At 42.8% G+C, this 27,369-nt stretch overlaps 1 protein-coding gene across 2 annotated transcripts in view; it reads right to left on the reverse strand.

The window, feature by feature from the left end:
• The window catches only part of NFATC3 (nuclear factor of activated T cells 3), a 304,320-nt gene that overhangs the window by 28,181 nt on the left and 248,770 nt on the right, over window positions 1–27,369 (reverse strand). For both annotated transcript variants that reach the window (XM_030204303.1, XM_030204302.1), the window contains exons 7-9: window positions 16,378–16,433; window positions 8,060–8,186; window positions 1,436–2,491 (exon numbers count right to left, since the gene is read on the reverse strand). In XM_030204303.1, the coding sequence (XP_030060163.1) occupies window positions 1,436–2,491; window positions 8,060–8,186; window positions 16,378–16,433 (1,239 nt within the window). The remainder of the gene's footprint in view (window positions 1–1,435; window positions 2,492–8,059; window positions 8,187–16,377; window positions 16,434–27,369) is intronic.

Here is a 27,369-nt window from a genome sequence, read left to right on the forward strand (position 1 = left end):
AGGAGCCAGCAGATACATACAAGGAAAATTTAAGAATCACAGATTTCTGGCTCTATATGTATTTCCTATCGCCTCCAACTTAATGGAATCAACCGCTGACCTGGAGGTAGAATGCAAAAGAGAAACCTGTAATTCCAGAGATGATAAATGCTTATCTAATAAGGAAATATTTGCATCAACATTAGAAAGACCAATCCACTAAGCATTCCCTCCATCCAAATAACAACCAAAGGTCCTTCAAGGCAATTTCTTGTCCATATTCTCTGGTGCTTGACTACTGGACACCATCTAAAGATTTAATCATGTTAGGTAATCATTAACATCCATGGAAGAGTCCACAGGTGACGATGTGCCAATATGTGGCATATCAGAAGAACAAGAGATATTAACTAATGGAAGGGGAGGATGGGAACTTTCAGTGGAGCTTAAGCTCTGACTGGAGACACTACTTGTGAAGCTGAAGCCCTGGACACCCTCACTGGTACAAGATGCTTGTCCACTGGGCTTGATGCAGCAATGGAACCAGACTTAGATTATAGCTTCCTCTTTCCTATATGTTCCAGCTACAATTACACCACCACTCAGGTGGCCAGTTTAAATGCTGTTCCAGTGAAGTTCCAATGGGCAAAGCATACCACAGCAGCGATGGTCTCTTGTAGGCCCAGGTAGGCCCGTGATGTTGGTGTTGGGACAGGGTGCTCATGGCAATATCTGAAGTCTGGAATTCCTTGTAGCAGCCCTTCAGAAACAAAGCACTGCAGATATCACCAATTCCCCGTCTTGGAATATTCTAATCTTTCTATCTACTTCATGCAATACAGAAGTCCAATCAGTTTTATATTTATATGAAACCATTATACTCCATCATCAATCAATTACTTGTTTAATTTTCAAAATATGGATTCAGTATTATCACAATAATTCCAATATAGCATTAAAATGAAATAAAAGTGTGAAACAAATATAATTACTTATTCAAAGATGAAGCAAAAAAAATGGAAAGTGATAGCTTACATAAATTTCCAAAGGTATTTCTTGCATGCCCTATCCCAAACCTGCCATCTCATTTCTGTCACATGTATACCCTTGATAGACCCATTTTCCTCTGTGGGATGTGGGGAGGGCAGCTGAAGAAGTGTATGGAAGAGTGTGGTTTTCATCAGCTCCTCCTGCTGTTCTTTCTTTGTCTCTTTTCATCTGCCAATGTGTTGACAGTTTAACTATACATTTCTCTGTTCCTGCTTGCATAATGTTTTGTATGGAATTTCCCATAGTTAGGACTTTAATTCATGTAAGCAGGCCAAGCATTTCAGATGAAAAAGCTAGAAACAGAAGGTATTCCTACTGTAAACACCACCTAAAAATAGGTAATCACCAAAGTATACTGATTCACCATTTTCTTATATTTCAATTTAAAAAACATTCAATCACTTACCATCATCAAGAGTGATATCTTGTAGAACAATGGTTTGAAAATTCAGCTCCTGCTCTTCAGGTTCCGGTTTAATATTCAATGTTACTCCATCAGATGAAAATGGAGATGAATCACATACATTATGATGTAATAATGATGGGGCTGCAGAAAGATTTCCCAATCCTGGGCTATTAGCTTGAGGGGAAGGTTGTCCAGAATGGGTAATAGTTGCTGGAGATGGTGATGTGACAGAACATGAACTAGAAGACTGATAAGGAATAGGCTGTAGCTGTGGAGAAGATGGCTCCGACAATGGAGAATGTGCCAATGGATAGGAAGTGGTTGGAGATGGTGATGAGGCAGATGTTGGGTTTGAGGAATGGTATGGGACTGACTGCAGCTGAGGTGACGTTTGTCCCACAGGCTGATTTGTTGTAGGTGAAGGGGTAGAACCCTGTCCTGTATTTGGACAGTGGTAGCCCATTGATTGCAGATGAGGTGATGATTGCTCTGAATGACGTGGATGTATCAACGAATGTCCTGCTGCTGAAGTGGAGGTTGATGAGCCTGTAGTGGGAGAATGGTACTGTAGTTGTGGTAGAGGCTGGCAGCCAAGATTTATCAAATGAGGTACAGTGGCATCTTGCTGAAATGGAACTGTATCAAACCCTTGGTTGGAGGCAGAGTTCACTGGAAGACCAGGCTGTTCCTTGTATATAACTGATTGCATAGCCTGGTAGGGTTGCCTTACAGAAGGTGCTGATGCAACTTGAAAAGCCTGGTGGACCAGAATGGGAGGCATCATATGACATTCCGCACCTAAACTGATGTTCCTACCTTGCATGTGTGACAGATGGGATATTGCTGGGCTCACCACAGATGTATATGGTTGCTGAACTGCGCAAGGCAGGCTCCTTTGAGACGTCGACAACAAGTTGTCATGTGTATGCCCTGTATCTGGTGAAGACCGTTGAGTTTGAATAGTATGCAAACCCTGCACACTCTCATTACAAGGCACTGACATAGCTGAAACCACAGGTAGATCAATTTCATCTTGATGTTCTTGTTTCAATAAAACTGAGAGAGAGAAAATAAAATAAGATTGTATGGATGACACTATAATATCTAACCAAAGACTTAAGAAAAAGCGAAGTTTCTTACCTGAAGCAGGTATTCTCCGAGGACAGCAGGCTGGATATTCTCACGTGTGGGTGACATTACGTTGGCCCCGGAGTATTTTTAGCTAAAAATCACCAGAAGTCTCTTCTGGAGCGTTCCACCGTGCGTGGCGGTCGCACTGCGCATGCGTGCACACGATTTCCCGCCCACTGCGCGGTCACGCTCCTCAGTTGAATCCAATAGATGAAAAGAAAGACAACAGGGGAGGTGTGGAGGACTACTCTGTAATGATGAAATTTAAGATAAGGAGCATGAGCCACTAGAGCCTGAAGCTCACTGACCCTACAAGCTGAAGTAACAGCCACCAAGAAAATGACCTTCCAGGTCAAGTACTTCAGATGGCAGGAATTCAGTGGCTCGAAAGGGGGTTTCATCAGCTGGGTGAGAACGACATTGAGATCCCATGACACTGGTGGAGGTTTGATGGGGGGCTTTGACAAAAGCAAACCTCTCATGAAGCGAACACCTAAAGGCTGACCAGAGATAGGCTGACCTTCTACACGCTGATGATAAGCACTAATTGCACTAAGGTGAACTCTTACTGAGTTGGTCTTGAGACCAGACACTGATAAGTGTAGAAGGTATTCAAGCAGGGTCTGTGTAGGACAAGAAAAAGGATCTAGGGCACTGCTGTCACACCAGATGGCAAACCTCTTCCATTTAAAGGAGTAACACCTTTTAGTGGAATCTTTCCTGGAAGCAAGCAAGACTTGGGAGACACCCTCAGAAAGACCCAAGGAGGAGAATTCTAAGCTCTCAATATCCAGGCCATGAGAGCCAGAGACTGGAGGTTGGAATAGCGCCCCCTCATTCTGAGTAATGAGGGTTGGAAAACACTCAAATCTCCACGGTTCTTCGGAAGGTAACTCCAGAAGAAGAGGGAACCAGATCTGACGGGGCCAAAAGGGAGCTATCTGAATCATGGTCCCTTGGTCTTGCTTGAGTTTCAGCAGTCTTCCCCACCAGAGGTATGGGAGGATACGCGTATAGAAGGCCTGCCCCCAATGACGGAGAAAGGCATCCGATGCTAGCCTGCCGTGGGCCTGTAGTCTGGAACAGAACTGAGGGACCTTGTGATTGAGTTGAGTGGCAAAAAGATCCACCGAGGGGGTGCCCCACTCTCGGAAAATCTTTCTGGCTACAGCCATGTTCAGCGACCACTCGTGAGGTTGCATTATCCTGCTCAACTTGTCGGCCAGACTGTTGTTTATGCCGGCTAGATAAATGGCTTGGAGAAGCATGCCGTTTTGGCGAGCCCAAAGCCACATCTGCACGGCTTCCTGACACAGAGGGTGAGATCTGGTACCCCCTAGAATAATTTGGTTGAACAGCCGATCTCTGAAAGCCTTTAGAGTGTTCCAGATCGCTCGCAACTCCAGGAGGTTGATCTGAAGGCGCTTTTCCTGAAGGGACCAAGTTCCTTGAGTATGAAGCCCATCTACATGCGCTCCCTACCCTAGGAGGGATGCATCCATCGTCAGCACTTTTTGTGGCTGAGGAATTTGGAATGGGCATCCCAAAACCAGATTGGATCGAATTGTCCACCACTGAAGGGAATTCCGAAAGTCGGTGGACAGCTGGATCACATCCTCTAGATCCCCTGTAGCTTGAAACCACTGGGAAGCTAGAGTCCACTGAGCTGATCTCATGTGTAGACGTGCCATGGGAGTTACATGAACTGTGGAAGCCATGTGCCCCAGAAGTCTCAACATCTGCTGAGCTGTGATCTGCTGAGACGCTTGAACCCTGGAGACCAGAGACAGAAGGTTGTCTGCTCTTGGCTCGGGAAGATAGGCACAAGCTGTCTTCGTGCACAACAGAGCCCCTATGAATTCCAATTTTTGAACAGGCCTGAGATGGGACTTCGGGTAATTGATTACAAACCCTAGTAGCTCCAGCACTTTAATAGTCATCTGCATGGACTGTAAAGCTCCTGCCTGGGAAGTGCTCTTCACCAGCCAATCGTCAAGATAAGGGAACACATGCACTCCCAGTCTGCGTAGGGATGCTGCAACAACTGCCAGGCACTTGGTAAATACCCAGGGTGCAGACGCCAAGCCAAAAGGCAGCACACAGTACTGAAAGTGCTGCGTTCCCAGCCGAAACCGCAGATATTTCCTGTGAGCTGGAAGTATTGAAATGTGTGTGTAAGCATCCTTTAAGTCCAGAGAGCATAGCCAATCGTTTCCCAAATCATGGGAAGAAGGGTGCCCAGGGAAAGCATCCTGAACTTTTCTCAAACCAGATATTTGTTCAGGCCCCTTTGGTCTAGGATGGGACGCATCCCCCCTGTTTTCTTTTGCACAAGGAAGTACCTGGAATAGAATCTCAGCCCTTCTTGCCCTGGTGAAACGGGCTCGACCGCATTGGCGCTGAGAAGGGCGGAGAGTTCCTCTGCAAGTACTTGCCTGTGCTGAGAGCTGAAGGACTGAGCTCTCGGTGGGCAATTTGGAGGTTTGGATTCCAGATTTAGGGAGTATCCTAACCGGACTATTTGAAGAACCCACCTGTTGGAGGTTACAAGAGGCCATCTATGGTGAAAATATTTTAACCTCCCTCCGACAGGCAGATCGTCCGGCACGGACACTTTGATAGCGGCTATGCTCAACTGGAGCCAGTCAAAAACCTGTCCCTGGTTTTTGCTGGGGAGCTGCAGGGGCCTGCTTCAGCGCACGCTATTGACGAGAACAAGTGCGCTGTGGCAGAGCCTGAACCGGCTGTCGAGAAGCAGAAGTGTACCTACGGTCCCTAGAGGCATAGGAAGCACTTCTCTTCCCTTTAAAAAACTTCCTAGATGAGGAAGTAGATGCAGAAGGCGCCCGGCGGGAGAGAGAATCCATAGCGTTATCATGCTGATAGAGATGATCAATCAACTCTTCAACCTTCTCTCCAAAAAGATGACCCCCCGGCAAGGATATCCGCAATCTTCTGCTGAGTCCTCTCCTCCAGGTTAGAGGCACGCAGCCATGAGAGTCTGTGCATCACTATACCCATAGCAGAAAATCTGGATGTCACATTGCAAGTATCGTAAATGCCCCTGGACAGGAATTTGCGACATGCCTTCTGCTGCCTGACCACTTGACGAAAAGGCTTGGCCTGCTCCGGCAGGAGCACATCAACCAAGCTCTCAAGCTGCCTCACTGAGTTCCGCAAATGAATGCTCGTAAAGAGCTGGCACGATTGGATTTTGGATGCGAGCATGCCAGCCTGATACGCCTTTCTCCCAGAAGAGTCCAAGGTTCTATGTTCCCGCCCCGGGGGCGCTGAGGCAAAGTTCCTAGAACTCTTGGCCCTTCTGAGAGCGGAATCCACCACCGCAGAATCATGAGGCAACTGAGGCCTGACAAAACTGAGTTCCCCGTGGATTCGATATCGGGACTCAGCCTTTTTGGGGATAGTTGGGCATGAAAGAGGCTTCTCCCAGTTCCTCATCAGCAGTTCTCTGAGTGTATTATGAAAAGGAACTGTGGTAGAAGACTTAGGTGGAGATGGATAATCCAGGACCTCGAGCATCTTGGTCCTGGGCTCATCCACAGTCTCCACAGGGAAGGGAATGGCCTCAGACATTTCCCGGACAAAAGATGAAAAAGACAAGCTCTCCGGAGGGGAGAACTGCTTCTGAGGTGAGGGAGTTGAATCAGATGGAAGACCTAGAGAATCCTCGGCAGAGAAAACTCCATAACCGCCATCGTCATCAGATGAGTCATCATCGGATGGGGCCAGCAGCTCAGAAAGAGCAACCCAGATCCGAGCCCGTCTCGACATGGAGGTGCGGTGACCTCGATGACGGTGTCGAGAAGTCGACTCCCCAGGAGACTCCGGTGAAGCTTCCTCCGCCGATGGCAATGGAGAGTTGACCCGGGAGGCTGCCGACTCCGAGGAGACCTCACCACTGGCAAAAGGCTAGGTGCCGGAGGAGCCTCCGGTACTGTCGGTACTGGTACCTCCAGTGTCGAATGCAAATGGTGCAGCACCGCTTCCATAAAACCAGGAAAAATAGCCTTGATGCGCTCATCTAGAGAAGCTGTTGAGGAAGGCTGCGGTGCCGATGTGGGCTTCGGAGACAGAATCTGCAGAGACTGGGGAGCCGGTTGTGTCAGAAAAACAGACACAAATGAAGGAAAAAATCCCGATCGAGCAACCTAAGAACGGTTGCAACAAAAAAATAAAGGAAACTTATGAAACACGAAAAAATACTGGAAACTAAAGGAAAACTCTTTTTTTTTTTTTTTTGAAATAGACCCTCAACGAGGGAAAAACGAACTTCACGAAGAAGACAGAAGAAACTTCCACTCCGGAGGCCAGGAAACGCGAAGCGCTGTAAACAGAAACTCCGTGTCTCCTCAGACGTGGAAAGGAAAATGCTGAGGAGCATGACCGCGCGGCGGGCGGGAAATCGTGCGCGTGCATGCGCAGTGTGACCACCACGCGCGGTGGAACGCTTCAGAAGAGACTTCTGGTGATTTTTAGCTAAAAATACTCCGGGCCCGACATGACGTCACCCACACGTGAGAATATCAGCCTGCTTGTCCTCGGAGAATAAGAGGTGCCAGTCTCTTCTTTCCAGGTGTAGCAGAGCCAACTGTGACCAACAATGGTCAGCATTTCATGAAGCTGCGTCAAGGTCAACCGGTCAAAAAGTTTCAGCCTCATGAAACGCTGGCCATCGTTGGTCACAGTCGGCTCTGCTATACCTGGAAAGAAGAGACTTCGCAGCTAAGTATTTTAAGCTGGCATTTTGATTAAATTCTTGATTAACATTTTTGTTACTGAATTTATTAAGGATGTTTTTTTTGCTGATGATGACAAGTCCTGCTCTTCCAGCTTGTAGCTGGGAGCTTCTTGAGGCTTTTTTCCTCCTTATTATTTAATTTTTTCTATTGCACACAGTAATGTTGCCATTATTAAAAGTAGGTGTGTAAGCCCTTACAACATCTATTTTGCAGGCAGTAAGGTTTCATGCACTAATCAGCCAATATAGCTGCATTTACTTATTAGCGCAGACACGTCCCCTTCTGTGGTAAAATAAAATTGTATTTTTTAGTGCACAGTTTGTGTGTGCAGATTGCTAAATTAACACAAGACACCTCAGCGCATCCCGCACTAAGCCCTTTTTTGCTGTGGTAAGCACCGCTAGTGCTTACTGCAGCTTTGTAAAAGGAGCCATAAGTGTGCACAAAAACCTTGAAAGTCTGTGGGCTAAACAGCATGCATTAACGTATGTGTATAAACTTCCTGTGGTAATTCTGAAAGAAGTACACACATACCTTTACTTTCAAAATCTGGCAAAATTCATGACAGTATCTGTGTACTTTTTTGTGTACAGAATTATAAAATTAATCCTTGAATGATTACTTTTGACCAAATACATTATCGCTTATCCTCCAAAAAATGCACATTGTATTAAAATAGTGAATTAATACAAATAAAGTTAAGCAGCTTAGGAATTAGTACAATTGTCTGTACCTGGCGTGTAAGTAAAGCGTTGAGACTGGCTTCTTTTCCTCTTGCCATTGCAAAGATAAAACTGCACTTGGACTGCAGTTGTAACTGTATTGTTATGGTAATGAGGAACTTCAACAACTATGTTAGGCTAAAAAAAAAAGAGATACAATAATGAAATTACATATGCATTTAAACACGTATATTCATTATCATCTCACTTTCTTTTCCACGTTTACAACAAAAGATGAACAAAGTTGTAGATCATCAGAATTACTTAATTTTATATTGTGAGAACTGCAGTTATATGGTATTGGAGGAAAGGTTTGAGATCTGATCTTATACAAACACAGAGTTATAAAAACTATGTCGGCAAATAAGAATCACTTTGGCACACCCAATTTACTCAATGGAACCTTTCTATAGTACTGGCTGCCACAGATTTTGTTCAATTTCTGGTCTCTTTCCTCTTCACATACTCTGTTTTTTTTTTCCCCTCTCAGGCATATTCAAATTCTGTAGCTGTTTTGCTTCATACCAAAACTCCAAGAAGCTTTACATGCTTTCCAACAAAGAATTATATAAAATTGACTGATGAAATGTCTATCCACAAGCACAATGGTTTTCTAAAAAAGGGACACAAATTCACTGACATGCAGTAAGAAAATGCGAATATTTTGAATTGGATTTAGCTCATGCCTTTTCGGTAGTGGCTCAAGTGTGACTTACATTTAGGTAAGTAGGGATTTCCTGTCCCCAGAGGGCTTAGAATCGTTGGAGTAGGGTGATCAAAGCCCCCAGGTAAATGAAGCATTAAATACCTCTACACAAATGGGGAAAAAGGGGTAATGTCTGGAAAGCAGTATATACTAATGCCCAAAGTATGGGTATTAATATTTTAGATCTTGAGGCTCTGATGGAAGAGACCAATTTGGATTTAGTGGTGATCAGCGAGACAGTTCACAGAGAACCATGACTGGGATATAGTTACCTGGCTATAATCTGTTCAGGAAAGACAAGGTAGGAAGAAATGGAGAAGGAGGTCTAATAAAGACTAATCCATAGGATCAATGCCTTTTCACAAAGTCTCAAAAGAAAATTTCTTAATTCTCACCAGAGAGAATTAAGAGCAGGTATCCTAAGAATAGAGGATTTCAGCTTTGACCCACTTCCATGTTGAGAAAGCAGAAAATCTTCAACGCAGGCACCACTTTCTGTCTTTTCCTGAGTACAACCAGAAACCAAACCCTTCATACTCCTACTAACTTCGAGTATCACAATTCATGCTCCATCATCACAAGCCTGCAGAGTACTTAGCTTTGAGCAGTAATGGCATAGCAGGAGAGAACTGATGAAGGAACATAAGAGAAGGAATTTACAGTAAAACAGTAATAAATGGATCGTTCCAGGAAAACAAAGTTACCTTCCCCTCACAGCTGCTCCATGGCCGCTACCTTTGGAAATACTGTCATGCTGGTTGGGCACAAACAAACATCAGTCCTTGAGTTGCCTATGCTAGAGCTGCTGGAACCACCTACTGTCAGGCCTTCCTCTTCCTTTGCATCATAGCCATCCATTTCAAACTTCCATGTTTAGCTTATAAAATCTCTAAGGGTTAAATCCTGAGATAATAGCTCAGCTTTTAATATTGTCTGGAAATGGATTTAACTCGAGGAACAGGGAAAGGCTGTCACTGAACAACTTCTATGAAAAATATAAATTGTAAACCAGTCTGTCAGAGTTCTTTTATTTTTCAAAGTGTTAAAAAATTGTAACTGCATCCTGACTCAACTTTCTTAAAACCTGTTTTCAAAGCAAAGATTGTAATAGGTCTTAATTGAACTATATAATTATACTTTTGTCTGATAGACAGGGATGATATTGTATTAGTTAGGTTAAATAGGCAATTTTATTACTGTTTTACTATAAATTCCTTCTCTTATGAGAAGCTATTATTGAAAGTAATCCACCTTGAAGACTTGGGTTAAGAGTGAAACAGAAATCTATTAATATAATACAATGTCATATTCACCACATCTGAAATACAACCCCCCCCCCTCCATTCATAACACCCATTCATAAGCAGCCATCATGGATGAGGATATCCAAATTCTTAAAACTTCCAACTTAATAGGAACTAGGACTGGAATCTAGAGACATGAATTTCTTTTTCAATTACCCAGGCATTTCTAGACATTTTAAATCCACTCCCAACTGATCTCACCCAGTTATGACAGTGACAGTTCTTAACCAGGGGCTATGAGGCTCATTCAGGAAACCTGAAAGCACAAGCGCTAAATCTAGTCAATAGATGATATTGTTGTATGATGACAACCCCCCCCCCCCTTCCAGGGGATTGTGAATGCTGCTTTTGTAATACCCACATCCCCAGGTGCCCTACAGAGAAGGCTTGATCTGGAAACTGAACCCATGTTTGCCACATGATTGTATAAAATATTGCCAATGATCACTCCTGGCTAGTTTCTTTTACAAATTTTCATATAATCTGCAAGCTGGCACAATTTCCCTAATGTCCTTCTAACATAATCTTTACAGGTATTAAAGCCATTGAAAAAAAGATAAGTCTAGCACTAAATCTGAACATATTTTCACCACATCTCAGTCCCTCTGTTTAAGCACATTTTCACCTTTCCTTACAGTTTTATTTTAATCCTGGGGGAATTCTGCACGACTGCACAATGCGGAATTTGTGCATAATTTTCCTCCTGTGCAAAATTCTGTACTTGCCATATAGAATTCTGCACAGGGAGCACACAGCACTGGATGGAGACAAACTTCCAACTTGTGTTCTCTTCGCTGCATGGATTGGCACAAAATAAAAAAAGGAAGCAGGTGGCTGCATATGCCCTGGTTCTGACTACTGGCTTGAACTTCATGGGACACCATGTAGCCTATGGAACAAATTCAGCAGTTGGCCTAGTAAGGCATGTTGGCTCTTCTCCATTAAGCTATGTCGTCTGTAAGTCCAATAATTCTGATTTCAGAATAGCTTCAACTTCTCAATCATTTCTTCTGGCACAAAAATTGGGATCACTAGTCTTTAGCTTCCTAGATGACCTTTGAAGCCTTTCTTAAAAAATGTGTTAAAATTTGTCGATCACACATGGAATTTCTATCCATAAAGATATCAGTATATTTTCTTTACTACAGGACCTTTATCCTGTTTGACATTACACCATCTTTAATACATGTGGAGGGGCATAATCGAATGGGGCGCCCAAGTTTTCCTGAGGGCGTCCTCGCAGGACGTCCCCGCGAAGGGGCGGGGAAACCCGTATTATTGAAACAAGATAGGCGTCCATCTTTCGTTTCGATAATATGGTCGGGGACGCCCAAATCTCAACATTTAGGTCATCCTTAGAGAGGGTTGTCCTTGGTTTTCAGCAATAATGGAAACCGAGGACGCCCATCTCAGAAACGACCAAATGCAAGCCCTTTGGTCGTGGGAGGAGCCAGCATTCATAGTGCACTGGTCCCCCTCACAAGCCAGGACACCAACCAGGCACCCTAGGGGGCACTGAAGTGGACTTCACAAATTGCTCCCAGGTGCATAGCTCCCTTACCTGGGTGCTGAGCCCCCCCAGCCCCCTCCCTAAAACCCAGTCCCCACAACTGTACAACACTACCATAGCCCTAAGGGGTGAAGGGGGCACCTACATGTAGGTACAGTGGGTTTGTGGTGGGTTTTGAAGGGCTCACATTTACCACCACAAGTGTAATAAAAGTAGGGGGGATGGGCCTGGGTCCGCCTGCCTGAAGTGCACTGCACCCACTAAAACTGTTCCAGGGACCTGCATACTGCTGTCAGGGAGCTGGGTATGACATTTGAGACTGGCATAGAGGCTGGCAAAAAATATTTTAAAAGTTTTTTTTTTGAGGGTGGGAGGGGGTTAGTGACCACTGGGGGAGTAAGGGGATGTTATCCCCGATTAGCTCCGGTGGTCATCTGGTCAGTTCGGGCACCTTTTTGAGGCTTGGTCGCAAGAAAAAAATGGACCAAGTAAAGTCGGCCGTGCTCGTCAGGGACGCCCTTCTTTTTTCCATTATCAGCCGAGGATGCCCATGTGTTAAGCACACCCCAGTCCCGCCTTCGCTATGCTTCCAACACGCTCCCAGGAACTTTGGTCGTCCCTGTGACGGAAAGCAGTTGAGGACGCCCAAAATCGGCTTTCGATTATGCAGATTTGGGTGACCCTGAGAGAAGGACGCCCATCTCCCAATTTGTGTCGAAAGATGGGCGCCCTTCTCGTTCGAAAATAAGCCTGATAGCCTACGCTCTACCAATTTGATCTGCCATTTTCATTTCAATATAGTATCTACCTTGGTATTTGCAGGGCCCCATTCTAATTCTCCTACCAGGATTTTGACATGCCTATTAGATCTATATTTTCATTTTGTATCATATATTCTAGCCTCTCAATTTTATAATTTCAAAAGGCAACAGTACTTGTAATATTGACATGGATACCTTCTACCATACAAGGTTGTTAAGCACATTTTTAAATCCCAACTAATTGGTCTTATTCAACTAACTGTAGCATTTAATAGCTCAAAAAGAATTTAATGTACTTTAATGCACTGTAGCTCTATACTTCTGTCTGAATCAAAACCTGGAAGTTTCTCTTGTAATGAGATACATTATAAGCTACCTGGACTTTACAAACTGTTTATCTTGATGGGCAGACCAGATGGGCCATATCTACTAAGTTAACACTAAGAAATGCATGGATAGTAAATCATCTTTCACCACAAAATTTTCTTTTTAGGATCAAATACCAATACCATATACTGTTACTCTGAGCAAAGCTCAGAAGTATTATGAAGCCAGTCAAAGAACTCAGTGTTGCTCTCTAACATTACAATATTAAAAAAAAAAGAAAATAAAACAATTGTTCGATTGTTGAACACTAACCTTGGCTCAATGCTCAAATGACTTAATGAACAATATGCTTTGCGTACAAATCCTTATTTTCATGTACACCTTCATGTATTTTTACAGTTTCTAATTATTCAACATTGCAAATTCTTGAAAAAACAGTGAAGTGAGGACTGTTTCATAGTAATTTTATTTAACCTATGAAGACCATGAGGAAGAATTTAGCAAATCTCGAGAAGTGGTCCAGCGTTTTGCAGCTAAGACTTCATGACAAAAAAGGTTAATGAACTGGGTTGCAAAAAATACAAGAAAGAGAGGGGAGCTAATTTTTTACTGAGGTGTGCTAAGATTTTGCAGCCAATGTGGACTAACAGCCAAAAGTTAAGGCAAGTTAGATAGAAATCCTCTGCATTAACTGTTGGGGGCATTCCTGGCACTTTGGGCAAGGCAGCCATACATTCAGTATAGAGAAATGACCACGAATCCATGTTAACAATATGGCTGGTAACACCAGAATGCAGAGATATAGCTAACTATGGTTAGCAGGAGAAAGGAGATATTTCCTGGTATAAATATTTGGTGGGACTCCCAAGGGAGTGGTAACAGCAGAAGCTGACTTTGCTGGTGGGTAAGAAGGACTGGTGAGCTTTAGTCTGCAAGGAAACTGTGGGTCTTAAAGCTTAGAGGAGATAGAAAGCCAGTGAGATAAATCTGTTGGTTTTTTTTAAGAATAGAAGAGGCAAAGTAATGAAATACATTAATCCTCTAAGTATACAGGCCAAAGTGTCTACTGGGTAAAGGTTTGCAAAAGGGTACTGCTCTCCCTCTGAGAAGTGTGACACGGGAATTCCTATAAGGTATTCAGCAGTGGTGTTTGACTTCCAACTCTCCCGAAGTGCTCAGTTTGGTATATAGAATGTTAAAATTTCTCCTAATTAGGTTGGTTCACAACAAGGGGCAATTAGGGATTCACATCAAGAAGTTGACTCTAATATTAATAGATTAATTGAAGTCCTTTTGTTGGTCACTGAAAAACTAACAAAACAAAATAAGGCACTTTAACTGGATTAAGCATCCCCATGCCTAAAAAATAACAAACCAAAAATAAACAGCATGAAGATATAGGCAATAGTCCAGCAGGAAGATTGGGGCTATCTAGTCTTTTGTAGGTCACATATATCTACCAGCTGTTGAACAGGTTTGTGTGCATCCAGTGGAAAGAGTCTATGCATCTAAGATGACAAACCTGATTCTGGAAACGAGAAAGGCAAACCTGAAGGTATACAAAGAAGACCTTTAGAACAGAACAATCTTACTTCCAGTCTGGCAACCTTTAGAGTAGCAAGGTCACCTGAAGAGAGAATCACTTTGACCTCCAGGTGATGCCGTATTCTCTTGCACTGAGGATGTTTTTCCAAGGAATGTGTCCAGAAGGGAAGGGTTAAGGTTGCTATTGTACTTGGCAAGTCAGTCATTAGGAATGTAACTAGCTTGGTGGCTAGCAGGAGTGAAGATCACTAAGTAATTTGTCTGTCTGGTGCCATCAGACAGGATTTTACAAGGTGCTGAGGAAAAGTCTGCTACTGTGGTACATTTGGGTATCAATAATATAGGAGGGTGTGGAAGGGGTCAAACAATTGTTAGTGTGGTGAAATGGTGAAGTAATAGAGGCTAAGAAAGCCAAAAGGGTATATAAAAAAAAAAAAAAAAAAGAAGAAAGTGGATCCAAATGAAGAAAATAGGAAAGAGCACAAACACTGGAAAATTAGACGTAAAGCTTCAATAAGGCAGGCTAAAAGAGAAGCTGAAAACAAGCTTTCCACAGACAGATACTTGAAAAACAAGGTCATAGCAAGCTCAAATTCATTGCCAGAGGATGTTGTAAATGTTGTCACTGTAGGTAGGTTTAAAAAAAGGTTTGGCCAAGTCCCAGAAGGAGAGGTCCACAAACTGTTATTAAAGGGGATCTGAGGAACGCCACTACTCATGCCTGTAATAAGCAGAATCTATCTTTTTGGAATCCTGTCAAGTACTTTACCTGGATTGGCCATTGTTGAAAACTGGCTCCTCGGCTTGATGGAACTTTTGTCTGACCTAGTATGGCAATTTCTTATGTTCTTTGCTTCATCCTTTATTTAGATATTGGGAAGACCCTACAAACTTGAAATACTCTTTGATGGAGAATATCCAGAAAAACTAAGGCAAATTCATGGTACCCTTGAAGGGAAGGGAAATGGGACTTGATATACCACCTTTCTGAGGTTTTTGCAACTACATTCAAAGCGGTTTACATATATTCAGGTACCGTATTTTTCGGACTATAAGACGCACCTAGGTTTTAGAGGAGGGAAATAGGAAAAAATTTTTTTTTCCTTTTTCCCTCCTCTAAAACCTAGGTGCTCCGGTGCGTCTTGTCCGAGTTCGGGATCGCCCTCCCCTACTCACGTCAGCGATGTTCCCTGGTGGTCTAGTGACGTCGGGGCAGGAAAGAGCCCCCTCTTTCCTGCCCAGCGCGCTGCTCTCCGTCCTCCTGTATGCTGCCTGACGGTCTCGGCGATATTCAAAATGGCCGCCGAGAGTTAAATTACTACAGAGGATTGATATGTGACAGTGGGTCTGTTTGGGTAGAAGTGTATCAAGGTCTGGTTGGGTTTAGTATGGGAGGAGGAGCTGCCCGTATATTTGGGTGTAGTTTCTGTTATGTGTATTAGTCTCCCTGTGGTGATTGGGTTTTGTTAATAACGAGGACAGTGAGTTTTTTAGATCAATTGGTTTTCCTCACACAAGTGTGAGTTTTTTTTACTTTGATCTGTTTTTCTCCTGTTTCCTCTTTACATTGGGACCTATGATACAGTGGCGTACCAAGGGGGGGCAGTCTGGCCCTGGTGCACGCCGCTGGGAGAGGGGGTGCCATGGCGCGTGCCTGTCGCCGAGTTCGCATGTGTTCACTGCTCCCTCTGCCCCGGAACAGGTTACTGGGGAGGGGGCGCACTGCACCCCGGGGGGGGGGGGGGGGGGGGGGCACATCAGCGATCCGCCCCGGGTGTCAGCCAGCGTCGGAACGCCACTGCTATGATATTACTCTACTCCTATTTTATACAGGGTTATGATAAACATTGCTGATGTTCACCCTATGAGGAGATTGAGGTTCCCTTTTGATTAAGAAATTTGAATTCTTTGAATTCTCCAATCACTATGAGAGACATACACATAGTGTACAATATATTTTCAAACTGTTGTCAGGTTGACTAGATTATATAAGCCACATGGTTTTTATCTGCATTCATGTTCTTGGTCTAAAGTTATGAAACAGGCTAACAGTTATTTGGAAAAATGTGTGGTTCTGTTAAAAATAAAATGGAGAAACATGGTAGAAACAGGCAATATTAAAGTTCACTCCTTACAAAATAACTTTTCCTAAAGACAATGAAACTAAATATCTTACCCCTTGACATTTTTCCCTAATTATTTTCCCTTCTGCCTCCCATTGGGGCCGTCCATCTGTTAAAAGAAATGAACACAAACATAATTTGATTAAATAACTAAGCTGCAATTTTCCTCCTAAGAAATAATTCAGTAAGGCCTTTATCAGTACTAAATAGAGTTTATACTTTACAGATCTACTGATCATCTCACTGACTTACTGAACAATGCCAACATCTCTCAAAAATACTGCATTATGAGACTATCATCTGAACAGGAAGAAATGCAAATGCAAATTTATGTGTGACCTGGACTGGCCACTGTTGAAAACATGATATTGGGCTTGATGGACCTTCTGCATCACCAAATAAATCCTCCTATTTGTTTTAGGAGTATTACTATGTAACTCCACAGCCTGTCTCCTAGTCTGCACTTTTTTTTTTAAGAGTAAACAATTGATTCCCATTTACCCTTTCCACTTGACTAAGGTTTTAGGAGAGCTCTATCATATTTCCCCCTCAGTGGTCTCTTTTCTAATCTGAACAGCCCTAACTTCTCTACCTGTTTAAGTTTAGGCTCACATATACAGCAGTGCAACTTAGAGTTAAGCCAGTTATCAGCTGGCTTATCCATTTAAGTATATTTTCCCCTACTAAATATTGGCCCCTAAAATTTTTCTCGGCATGTGCAGGAGCTCCTAAGTAGTTGACCCCCATCTCTTATATGTGTGTCTTTGGTTCAGTTCTACATGCGATAATGGAAGGATTGTAGTATACAGAGTCTTGCAAAGCCTTTTTATTTATTTATACACAAAAGGTTTTATATACTGCCTACATATTAATGAAAACAATCGATGTGTTTCACAAATGAAATCACCATTCAAAACCTTCCCTTTCCCACCCTCTTTAATAAAACTTTTAACATTTCCTGGTTACAATCATTCTTCCTAATTCCTGACCTATCTCAACCAAACCTTTTATTACTATCAAATGAAAGCTACAGAAAGCCCCACACCCACCACATTATATTCACTATTCTGATATTATGGATCAAAAGCCAAATTTTTAGTGCTTTATGTTCTACAGGTGTAATTAAGGAGGCATTTTGTTCCACAGCGTGGGTGTTATTGTTGAGAATGCTCCAGACCTCCATCAAGCGCACAGCAAGATTTGCAATGATGGGACTTCCAGTAAGCCCCTCTGGTTAGAGCACAAATTTTCAGAGTGAAGGGCACTAATTTCTGGGCCAGATATCTAGGGGCATTGTCATGAACAGCTCCAAATGTCATGCACAGTTATCTTGAATTGTGATCAGGCTTGAACAGGTTGCCAGTGCAATAATCTAGTAGTGGACGTGCTAGAGACCAGTGCAGTACTGAGAAGATTAATACAGCAGTCGCATTATTGGCTACCTGCAACTGTCATAGTAGGCAACTAGTCAACTCCACATATAGAGCATTACAATAATCTGAAATAGGAAGGCCTGATAGCTTTATGACAACCTAAATAGGCCCACAGTAAGACAGATTTAACCAGCGAAGAGTTTTAATTTATAATATACAAACCTAACTGTGCAAGACATTTTGCACCTCACTGAAAAAATGCCTGAGCCCACCTTCATCCCAAATCCCTCACCTCTAAGACCTCTGAGAACAACTGTGTACATTTTTCACATTCAGCCATTTTGAAATTTCAAACACAATTTACACTTTCAATGCGAAATACTTGTAGAAATATTCAAAAATTAATAAGAAACCAAAAAATCTTGATTGCATTAAGTCTTCACATTATTTGCCACAGCAACCCAAATTTAGCTATTTCAAAAATTGCCTTAACGATGCCTATAAGTTATCTAGGGCCCATCTGCAACCAGCCACAGAATCTGAGCAGATTTGAATAGTCCTGGATGAAGAATCGAGCTGTTTCTGTGATATGAGACATCCAACAATGTCATAAGGAGGCACAATCTGCTACCTGATATATACTTTAAACACATATTACTAATTTCAGACCAAGAGCCAACATGAACACCAACAAACTGATGATGATAATCTACTTCCTCTCCCTAACACAAACACCAATCTACCTACAACACATTCACCCTACAGACAATTCATATACAGCACACTAGAACAAAAGAACAGCAATCAACTAAAAGAAAAACAAATATATATGGAAACAACCAACAGAAAGGGAAGAAAGGACAAAACAAAACTAGACATCAGGAAAACAGGCAATTAATAAAAATTAAGACTTCAAAACCCCTAACCAAATCTTACCATTCAATTCAAATTGGATACGTGAACGCCAGATCAGTAGTGACCAAGACAGAGGATATAACAGACTGGATCACTGCAGACAACCTGGACTTCCTCTTCATCACTGAAACCTGGATCCACAACCTCCAAGATCCTATAATCCTAGAACTATGCCCACCAGGATATAAAATTACACACTGGACAAGAAATGGAAAAAGGGGAGGAGGAATAGCCATAATATACAGATCTGAGTTCAGTATCACAAACATAGCTGAATCCATACTGCCACAACTTGAAATCGCTTCCATAAGAATCAATCACCCAAAACTGAAGGAACACCTTAATGCAGTTATATTTTACAGACCACCAGGCAACTGGCGAGACTGCCAAACGCACTTCATGGACTTTATCTCGAATACATGCATCTCTTCCTCCAACCTCATCATAATAGGAGATATTAACCTACACCTGGAAGATCTCACCACAACAAATACCCAAGACTGTAGAGAGTTCTTACAACTATGGGATCTACAAGGACAAAATACGCAACCAACACACGAAAAAGGACACACATTAGACCTCATAACATACAAATTTGACCACGACGCAAACATTATACTAACACACACAAAATGGTCACTTACACTGTGGTCAGACCATTACAAAGCACATATAACCCTCCAATGGAGAACGAAAGACTTACCTAACAAACAAATACGAAAAACCTACACCACAAGAGGAAAAATAGATCCGGTTAAATTCTGGCAACAGATCTACGACGACGGCTGGGCAACAAAAACAGACATAACTCAATTCCTCTCAAATTGGGACAACAGATGTAAATTAACACTAGACATCATTGCCCCAATCCAAACCAGAACATCGCACAGAAAAAACTCAATACCATGGTTCAACGAAGAACTGAAAAAACTCAAAACACAAGTTAAGAAACTAGAACGAGCTTGGAACAAAAAGAAAGACGATCCCACACTTAACGACTGGAAGCAACTCTGAAGGAAATACAAATATACCATAAGACAAACCAAAAGACAATACTACAAAACTGAAATTGGACCAAACTACAAAGACACACACAAACTCTTCCAACTTGTAAATAAATTATTAGACACCACTCTAGTCACCATAAGTACATAAGTAGTGCCATACTGGGAAAGACCAAAGGTCCATCTAGCCCAGCATCCTGTCACCGACAGTGGCCAATCCAGGTCAAGGGCACCTGGCACGCTCCCCAAACATAAAAACATTCCAGACAAGTTATACCTAAAAATGCGGAATTTTTCCAAGTCCATTTAATAGCGGTCTATGGACTTGTCCTTTAGGAATCTATCTAACCCCTTTTTAAACTCCGTCAAGCTAACCGCCCGTACCACGTTCTCCGGCAACGAATTCCAGAGTCTAATTACACGTTGGGTGAAGAAAAATTTTCTCCGATTCGTTTTAAATTTACCACACTGTAGCTTCAACTCATGCCCTCTAGTCCTAGTATTTTTGGATAGCGTGAACAGTCGCTTCACATCCACTCGATCCATTCCACTCATTATTTTATACACTTCTATCATATCTCCCCTCAGCCGTCTCTTCTCCAAGCTGAAAAGCCCTAGCCTTCTCAGCCTCTCTTCATAGGAAAGTCGTCCCATCCCCACTATCATTTTCGTCGCCCTTCGCTGTACCTTTTCCAATTCTACTATATCTTTTTGAGATACGGAGACCAGTACTGAACACAATACTCCAGGTGCGGTCGCACCATGGAGCGATACAACGGCATTATAACATCCGCACACCTGGACTCCATACCCTTCCTAATAACACCCAACATTCTATTCGCTTTCCTAGCCGCAGCAGCACACTGAGCAGAAGGTTTCAGCGTATCATCGACGACGACACCCAGATCCCTTTCTTGATCCGTAACTCCTAACGCGGAACCTTGCAAGACGTAGCTATAATTCGGGTTCCTCTTACCCACATGCATCACTTTGCACTTGTCAACATTGAACTTCATCTGCCACTTGCACGCCCATTCTCCCAGTCTCGCAACAGCAAAGACATACCGGGAGCCGACGACTTGGCGAAGTACTTTAAGGAGAAAATCATACAACTGCGACTTAAAATACCTGTCAGCCACACCGAATACAGCACACTCCTGGACTGCCTAGACCCAGACCATGGAATATATCCAGCAGACAGAATCTGGACAGAATTCACAATACTACCGGAAGATCTTATCTCACAAACGCTTAAAAGATTCGCCAAATCTCACTGCAAACTAGATATATGCCCAAACAACCTCATGAAATCGGCCCCTCAATAATTTATAAAAGACCTAACAAACCACATAAACTATATGCTACAAAATAGACTCTTCCCAAGGGAAAAAGGTAACATTTTACTCACCCCTATACCCAAGGATGCAAAGAAAAATGCAAATGAACTAACGAACTATAGACCAGTAGCATCCATCCCCTTAATTACTAAAATAACAGAAGGCATAGTGACCAAACAACTCACAGACTATATAAACAAGTTCTCGATATTACACGATTCTCAATCAGGATTTCGCTCTAATCCCAGTACTGAAACCGTACTAGTCACGCTCATGAACAAATTCAAACAACTGATAGCAAACGGCAACAACATTCTACTGCTACAATTCGACATGTCAAGTGCATTCGACATGGTTGACCATGGAATTTTATTACACATCCTCGAATATTTCGGAATTGGAGGCAACGTTCTCAATTGGTTTAAAGGGTTCCTCACTACACGCTCATATCAAGTGACTTCAAACTCGATTACATCAGCGACATGGAAACCTGAATGTGGAGTTCCACAGGGATCCCCCCTCTCACCGACCATATTCAACCTAATGATGACACCCTTGGCCAAATTACTATCGAATCAGAACCTAAACCCATATGTATACGCTGACGATGTAACGATCTTCATCCCATTCCATGAAGATTTAAGGGAAATCTCCAATGAAATCAAGCAAAGCCTACATATTATGAATTCCTGGGCAGATGCATTTCAGCTGAAACTCAATGCTGAGAAAACCCAGTGCCTGGTACTCACCTCGCAATACAATAAGAATATATTTACCACCATCAACACACCTAAACTAAATCTACCAGTTTCGGACACCCTGAAAATCCTCGGAGACACCATTGATCTACATCTAACACTTGAGAACCATGCAAATAACATAACCAAAAAGATGTTTCATTCAATGTGGAAACTAAAAAGAGTCAGACCATTTTTTCCAAGGATTGTCTTCCGCAATCTGGTACAATCACTGGTACTCAGTCATCTGGACTATTGTAACTCACTCTACGCTGGCTGTAAAGAGCAAATACTCAAAAAAACTCCAGACAGCTCAGAATACGGCAGCCAGACTAATATTCGGCACACCAAAATATGAAAGTGCGAAACCCTTACGAGAAAAACTACACTGGCTCCCACTAAAAGAACGCATCACATTCAAACTTTGCACTTTAGTCCATAAAATCATCCATGGTAACGCCCCAGCCTACATGTCAGATCTAATAGAACTACCACCCAGGAACGCAAAAAAATCTTCCCGTACACCCCTCATTCTTCATCCTCCCAAGTGTAAGGGTTTGAAATACAAATCAATGCATGCATCTACCTTTTCCTTTACGAGCACGCAGCTCTGGAATGCGCTGCCACGCAACTTGAAAACGGTCTATGAACTGACCAATTTCCGCAAACTATTAAAAACCTATCTCTTCGACAAGATATATCACAAAGATCAACATGTGTAACTGTATAATATTTTGAACTTCTAGTACTGTCTTATAATGTCTTTTGCTTTAACACCATTATATAATTCACCACCATGTAACACAAACCTTCTGTAAACCTAATGTATATTCACTTCTATTTCCAGTACCCATGATGTATTGTAAGCCACATTGCGCCTGCAAAGAGGTGGGATAATGTGGGATACAAATGCAATAAATAAATAAAAATAAATAAATAAATCTGAAGCAAAATGCAAACATGCTGAACATGGAGCTGTTGAAAGAACTCCAGGACAAAGTTATTTAAAGGTCACAAACTGGGGTTAAAGGAAAGCTGTAAGAAAATTTCAGCAGCCTGGGGTGCTCTTAAGACCATCATTGTAAAGAGGAAAAAGTTTGATACCACCAAGTTACTGCCTTGATCAGGCTGTTCTTCTAAAACCAGTAGCTCTTTTAAGGAAACTGCTGAGAAAGGTCGCTGTGATGATTAACTTACTTTACCAGAATCAGAGAAGTCTCTGGATGAGACTGGGAAAATGTAGCAGTGAAGATATGGAGGGTTAAGATCCAAGGAGAGATCTTGCAATAAAACCTGGGGCTGAGGAGAATTTTCATCTTTCAGCTGATGATGATCCCAAACAAAGAACTGTCAACAATGGAATGGCTCAGTAAGAGTGAATGTCCTGCAGTGGCCCAGTCAAAGCACAGGCAAAGCCCAACAGAAAATATGTGGTAAGACTTGAAGTCTGCATTCCACAGATCACAAGTAAACTTAAAAATAGCTTGAGCTATTCTGCCAAGAACGAGCAAAAACTGTACTATTGTACAAAACTGGTAGATTCTTATTCTAAAGGATTCATGGCTGGCATTTCTGCAAAACAGACTTCTACCAAATATTGAGTAATAAAGATTTTTGATTAACCTTAAATTATAGAAATATTCAAAAAGTAATTCTTTCACATTGAAAGTGTAGAGTATGTTGTGCAGATCTATAGAACAAACTCCTGCTTTAGGAATTTGAGTTGTATTTTTAGACAGAATGTGCTAAATGTTTACAGGAGCATGGAAATTTCTGCAAAACATCATAGTAACCCCTACATGCTTGTATTTGTAGTCACTATAGTCCATTCAGAAGGATTCAAGGGAACTTCTGAGGAGAAGGTAAAGATTATCCCACCAGGCAAGATCCTACTGCAAGGAAACTAGAAGAGGAAGCTGAACTGCTGAGAACTGTGTGTCCATTGGGAGAGCCCATAAATGAGCCCATGGCTATGACACCACTTTCAGCATAGCTGCCATGGAAATGAGAAAGTGTAAAACCTCCTTGAGTGCGGGACTTTTTACAGCTTCTCATATCCTCTAGAACAGAGAGGGCCTGCTTCTGGGAGTAAAACTGCATCCCACTTCAAAGCACACTTCCAGGTACTCCAGTTCCTGGAAAGGAGTCAAATGGCTCTGACAACTCATCCTAGTCACTTGAGAAGCAGGATCATTTCCGCCATAAACTCCCTTGAGGAAGCCTCTTAGTTGGCCAGAACCAGCCAACTGTCCAGGTGCAGGTGTACCCATATTCCCTGTTTGCGAAGATGTGCCACTTCCACCACTAACCTTGAAAACAAGTCCAGGATGCCTTCGCTAGACTAAAAGGGGGGGGGGGGAGGGGGGGAGAAGATGGAATTCTTAATGGTGGCGTGGGAGAGCACATGAACAGATGGAGTTTGGAGCAAACACTGTTATGAGGATCTGAGGGATAGAGGGGGACAGCAGGGGACCAAGTGACATGTATGAAACCTGGGTTCACCCAAAGTACAAATCTTAAAAACGTGGAGCAGGATCTTGTAGTCAATACAGTGGGACAGGGAGAGCAAGTGCACAGATTTGAGAAGGGGATTTACGTGGTCAAATTTCCTATGTTCCATAATCAACTTTATAGAGGTATTCTGTACGATCTGCAAGTAGTGAAGGTCCTTTACCTTAATGCCCTTATAGAGGTATTACAATAATCTAACTGAGAGACGACTAAGGAGTGGGCAAGAGTATTAAAGGCAGAGGGATCAAGCAACTTTGGGATAGAGCAAATACAATGGAGTTTGAAGAATGAACGCTTAACAATGGCAGATACCTGGGATGAGAAAGCAAGAGAAGTATCAAAGATGACACCTAGACGTTTTGTGGATGGTACTAATGAAACAGAGGTGGAACAGAGTAATATAGGGTGAATCAATGTTTGAGTCTTGCCTTTTGTAGAAATAAGAGTTTTTAGATTTACTAGGGTTCAGGACTAGCTTATTACCCTGTAGCTAAGTTGTTACAAGGTACAGGTTAGAGTTGATGTCCTGAATTTGAAGGGGGGGTCCATTGAATTTAAAGTGCAGAGAACATGGATATCATCCATGTAAATGAAAGCTACACTCCGCATTATGCCCCTCCCCCCAGAAGTATGAAGGGAGGCATTGATGCCTTTGAGATCCAGGATGGTCCAGTATGAGCCCACCCTTCTTTGGAACCACAAAGTAAAGTAACACCCACACCCTGCCTTCTGAAGGGAAACTGGCTCTACCAACCTGAGCTGTAGAAGCTTTTGAAGCATGAGCTGGATGGTCCCCATTTTAGTGTCCAGGTTGCACGGTAAAAGCATAAAGACATTGGAAACAGGTTCTGCAAATTCCAGGGTATAACCTTTACATACAACCTCCAAGACCCCTGGTTGGAGGTGATGCAGGCCCACTTGTAGTAAAACACAAGTCTCTCCCCCCCCCAACCCCTCAGGGCACCACAAAAAGGCCTGGCAGATCGTCATTCAAAGCAATTACCAGTGACAGCAGAGGCTGAAGACTTTGCATCTCATGGTCTCTGAGGGACCCCCCCTTTGAACGGCAGCCCCCTTTTCTGGGTCCTCTGGTTCTGAAAGGTTCCTGAGGGCTGCCTATCAAAGCGGTTCCAACCCCTGTCTTGTGTGCTCTGGTCCCACAAGACTGAGGTTTGACCTGCAGGTGGTCTTCAGGGAGTTGCTGAAAACTGAACCACTCCAATGTCCTTCACCAGCTTCTCCAAAGAGAAGGCGGCCCCTGAAGGTAAGCTTATCAAGCACACATTAAGAGTCTGCATCAGCCACCCAGTACCTCACCCACAACCACCTTGGACACACTACTACATAAACCAAGGAACAGGAGGAAATATGTACTAGATCATAAAGGGCATCCCCCAGAAATGCTGCTCCAGAATCCAGGAGGGTCAATTCTAGGAGTTGCTGCTCCCAGTGCAGCAATGCATGGGCCACTTAGCTTCCAAACACCAAAGCCTGGATGTAACAGGCACAGAAGGCGAATGCTTGCTTCAGCAGCTGCTTTACCTTCCTGTTGTTAGCATCCTTCAATGTTAACCCACGTTCTACCACAATGATCACCTTCTTGATCAACACAGTGACTAAAATGTATCCACACCTTGGAGAGCCTGAACACCCTATTTAATTCCACTCTTGGCAGTGAGCAGAGCCTGCCTAGTAGTTTGGGACCTCAAGAGTATGCTCTGGGGCTTTCCATTCCAGTAAAACCACCTGGGATAGGGCTATATGCAAGGGGATGGCCTTGACAAGCCTTCTGAGACCTTCCAAAATGGGCTTCCCATCTGAAGGCTCTGATAGAGGCAGGGTTTGAATGCACAGGGGCCTCAGAGACACAATCAATGAGCTGCACGAACTCTTCTTGCCTAAAAAGGCAAACCACTGGGGGAGTGCTTTCTCTGCCAGGAACAGGTCCTCAGGGGCTGGTATCTTCTCCAATGGAGACCCTGACAATTCACCTGTCAGAGCTTCCCATGCACCCCCCCCCCCCCAAAAGAGGATGCCGGTTAGGTGTGATCCTGACCCCTGACCAGAATCCCTATGAGTGTTCTCAGCTTCTTTGTCTTAGGGAAAGGGCAGTTTATAGTCTGAGGTGAGGTAACGGCTCCCTGACCCTCAGAGAATGAAGGGCACTCCTTTGCCAAGGGTTGCCCTACACAGGCCTGCATCCATTTTGCTCACAGGGCTTCCAGAATACCCAGGGCCCTGTGGGACCCCTTGCCCATTGGAAGCTGAATCAGGCAGGTGGAGCTACCATGCCTTGCCACTGTTCCTTGGGGCTCTATTTCTGGTTGCTGACACAGTGCCTAAGGGAACGGTGATAAAATTTTATCTAATTCAAACATTTTATTATGACCATATAATATTTCAGAAATGATGCGGCTCTTGTCTGAAGAAGGCCCTCAAAGGTTAGTCTGTAATTTGATGGGTGCTGTTCTTGTATGGATACGTTTTGTGGGACATGTGTTATGAAGTTTGCAAAATAAACATCTATACACATGTAGATTTGAAATAGTGGGATACTTTATAGAACTTTTGAAAAGTGGACTGATATACTTATAATGGATTGTTATGCTGGTGCTGATACTTATGCACATATATTTCCCACACTAACTTATTTTTATATATTGATACACTGAAGTCCAATTTGGTGATCACTATTGAATGGACTCTTTGCTGATGATAGATTAGTTTCTATTAGATATAACATGAGGAAACATATCAGCTTTCCTTATTTTGGATAAGTTATCTTCACTGTATACTTGAACTTTAGAATATGCAATTAAGAAAAGAATTTGTAAAACTGCTTACTGTTAAAAAGATTAAAGAAAGCAGTTGCACAAGACCTTAGAATCAAGCATTTTGGCTCACTCCATGCTCCTCCCTATATGTTATTTCCAACTGCTCCGACGTCCTAAATGACTGATGCTAGATAGTATTTCTACAAAGAGAGCTTAATTCAAGAGCAATTATAAAAATAAACATGATTACTATCTGAATGCTTAGCACCTCCATCTTTAATCATATCATGGCACATACACATTTTGCTATCTAATCTTAACAACAGGGAGTGGGGATTTTGGAATTTAAAGAACAGAAACATTCCCAGGCCAATTGTGAAATGTACGAGGATAA

Source organism: Microcaecilia unicolor, chromosome 5, assembly GCF_901765095.1.
Source record: "Microcaecilia unicolor chromosome 5, aMicUni1.1, whole genome shotgun sequence".
Taxonomy (NCBI): domain Eukaryota; kingdom Metazoa; phylum Chordata; class Amphibia; order Gymnophiona; family Siphonopidae; genus Microcaecilia; species Microcaecilia unicolor.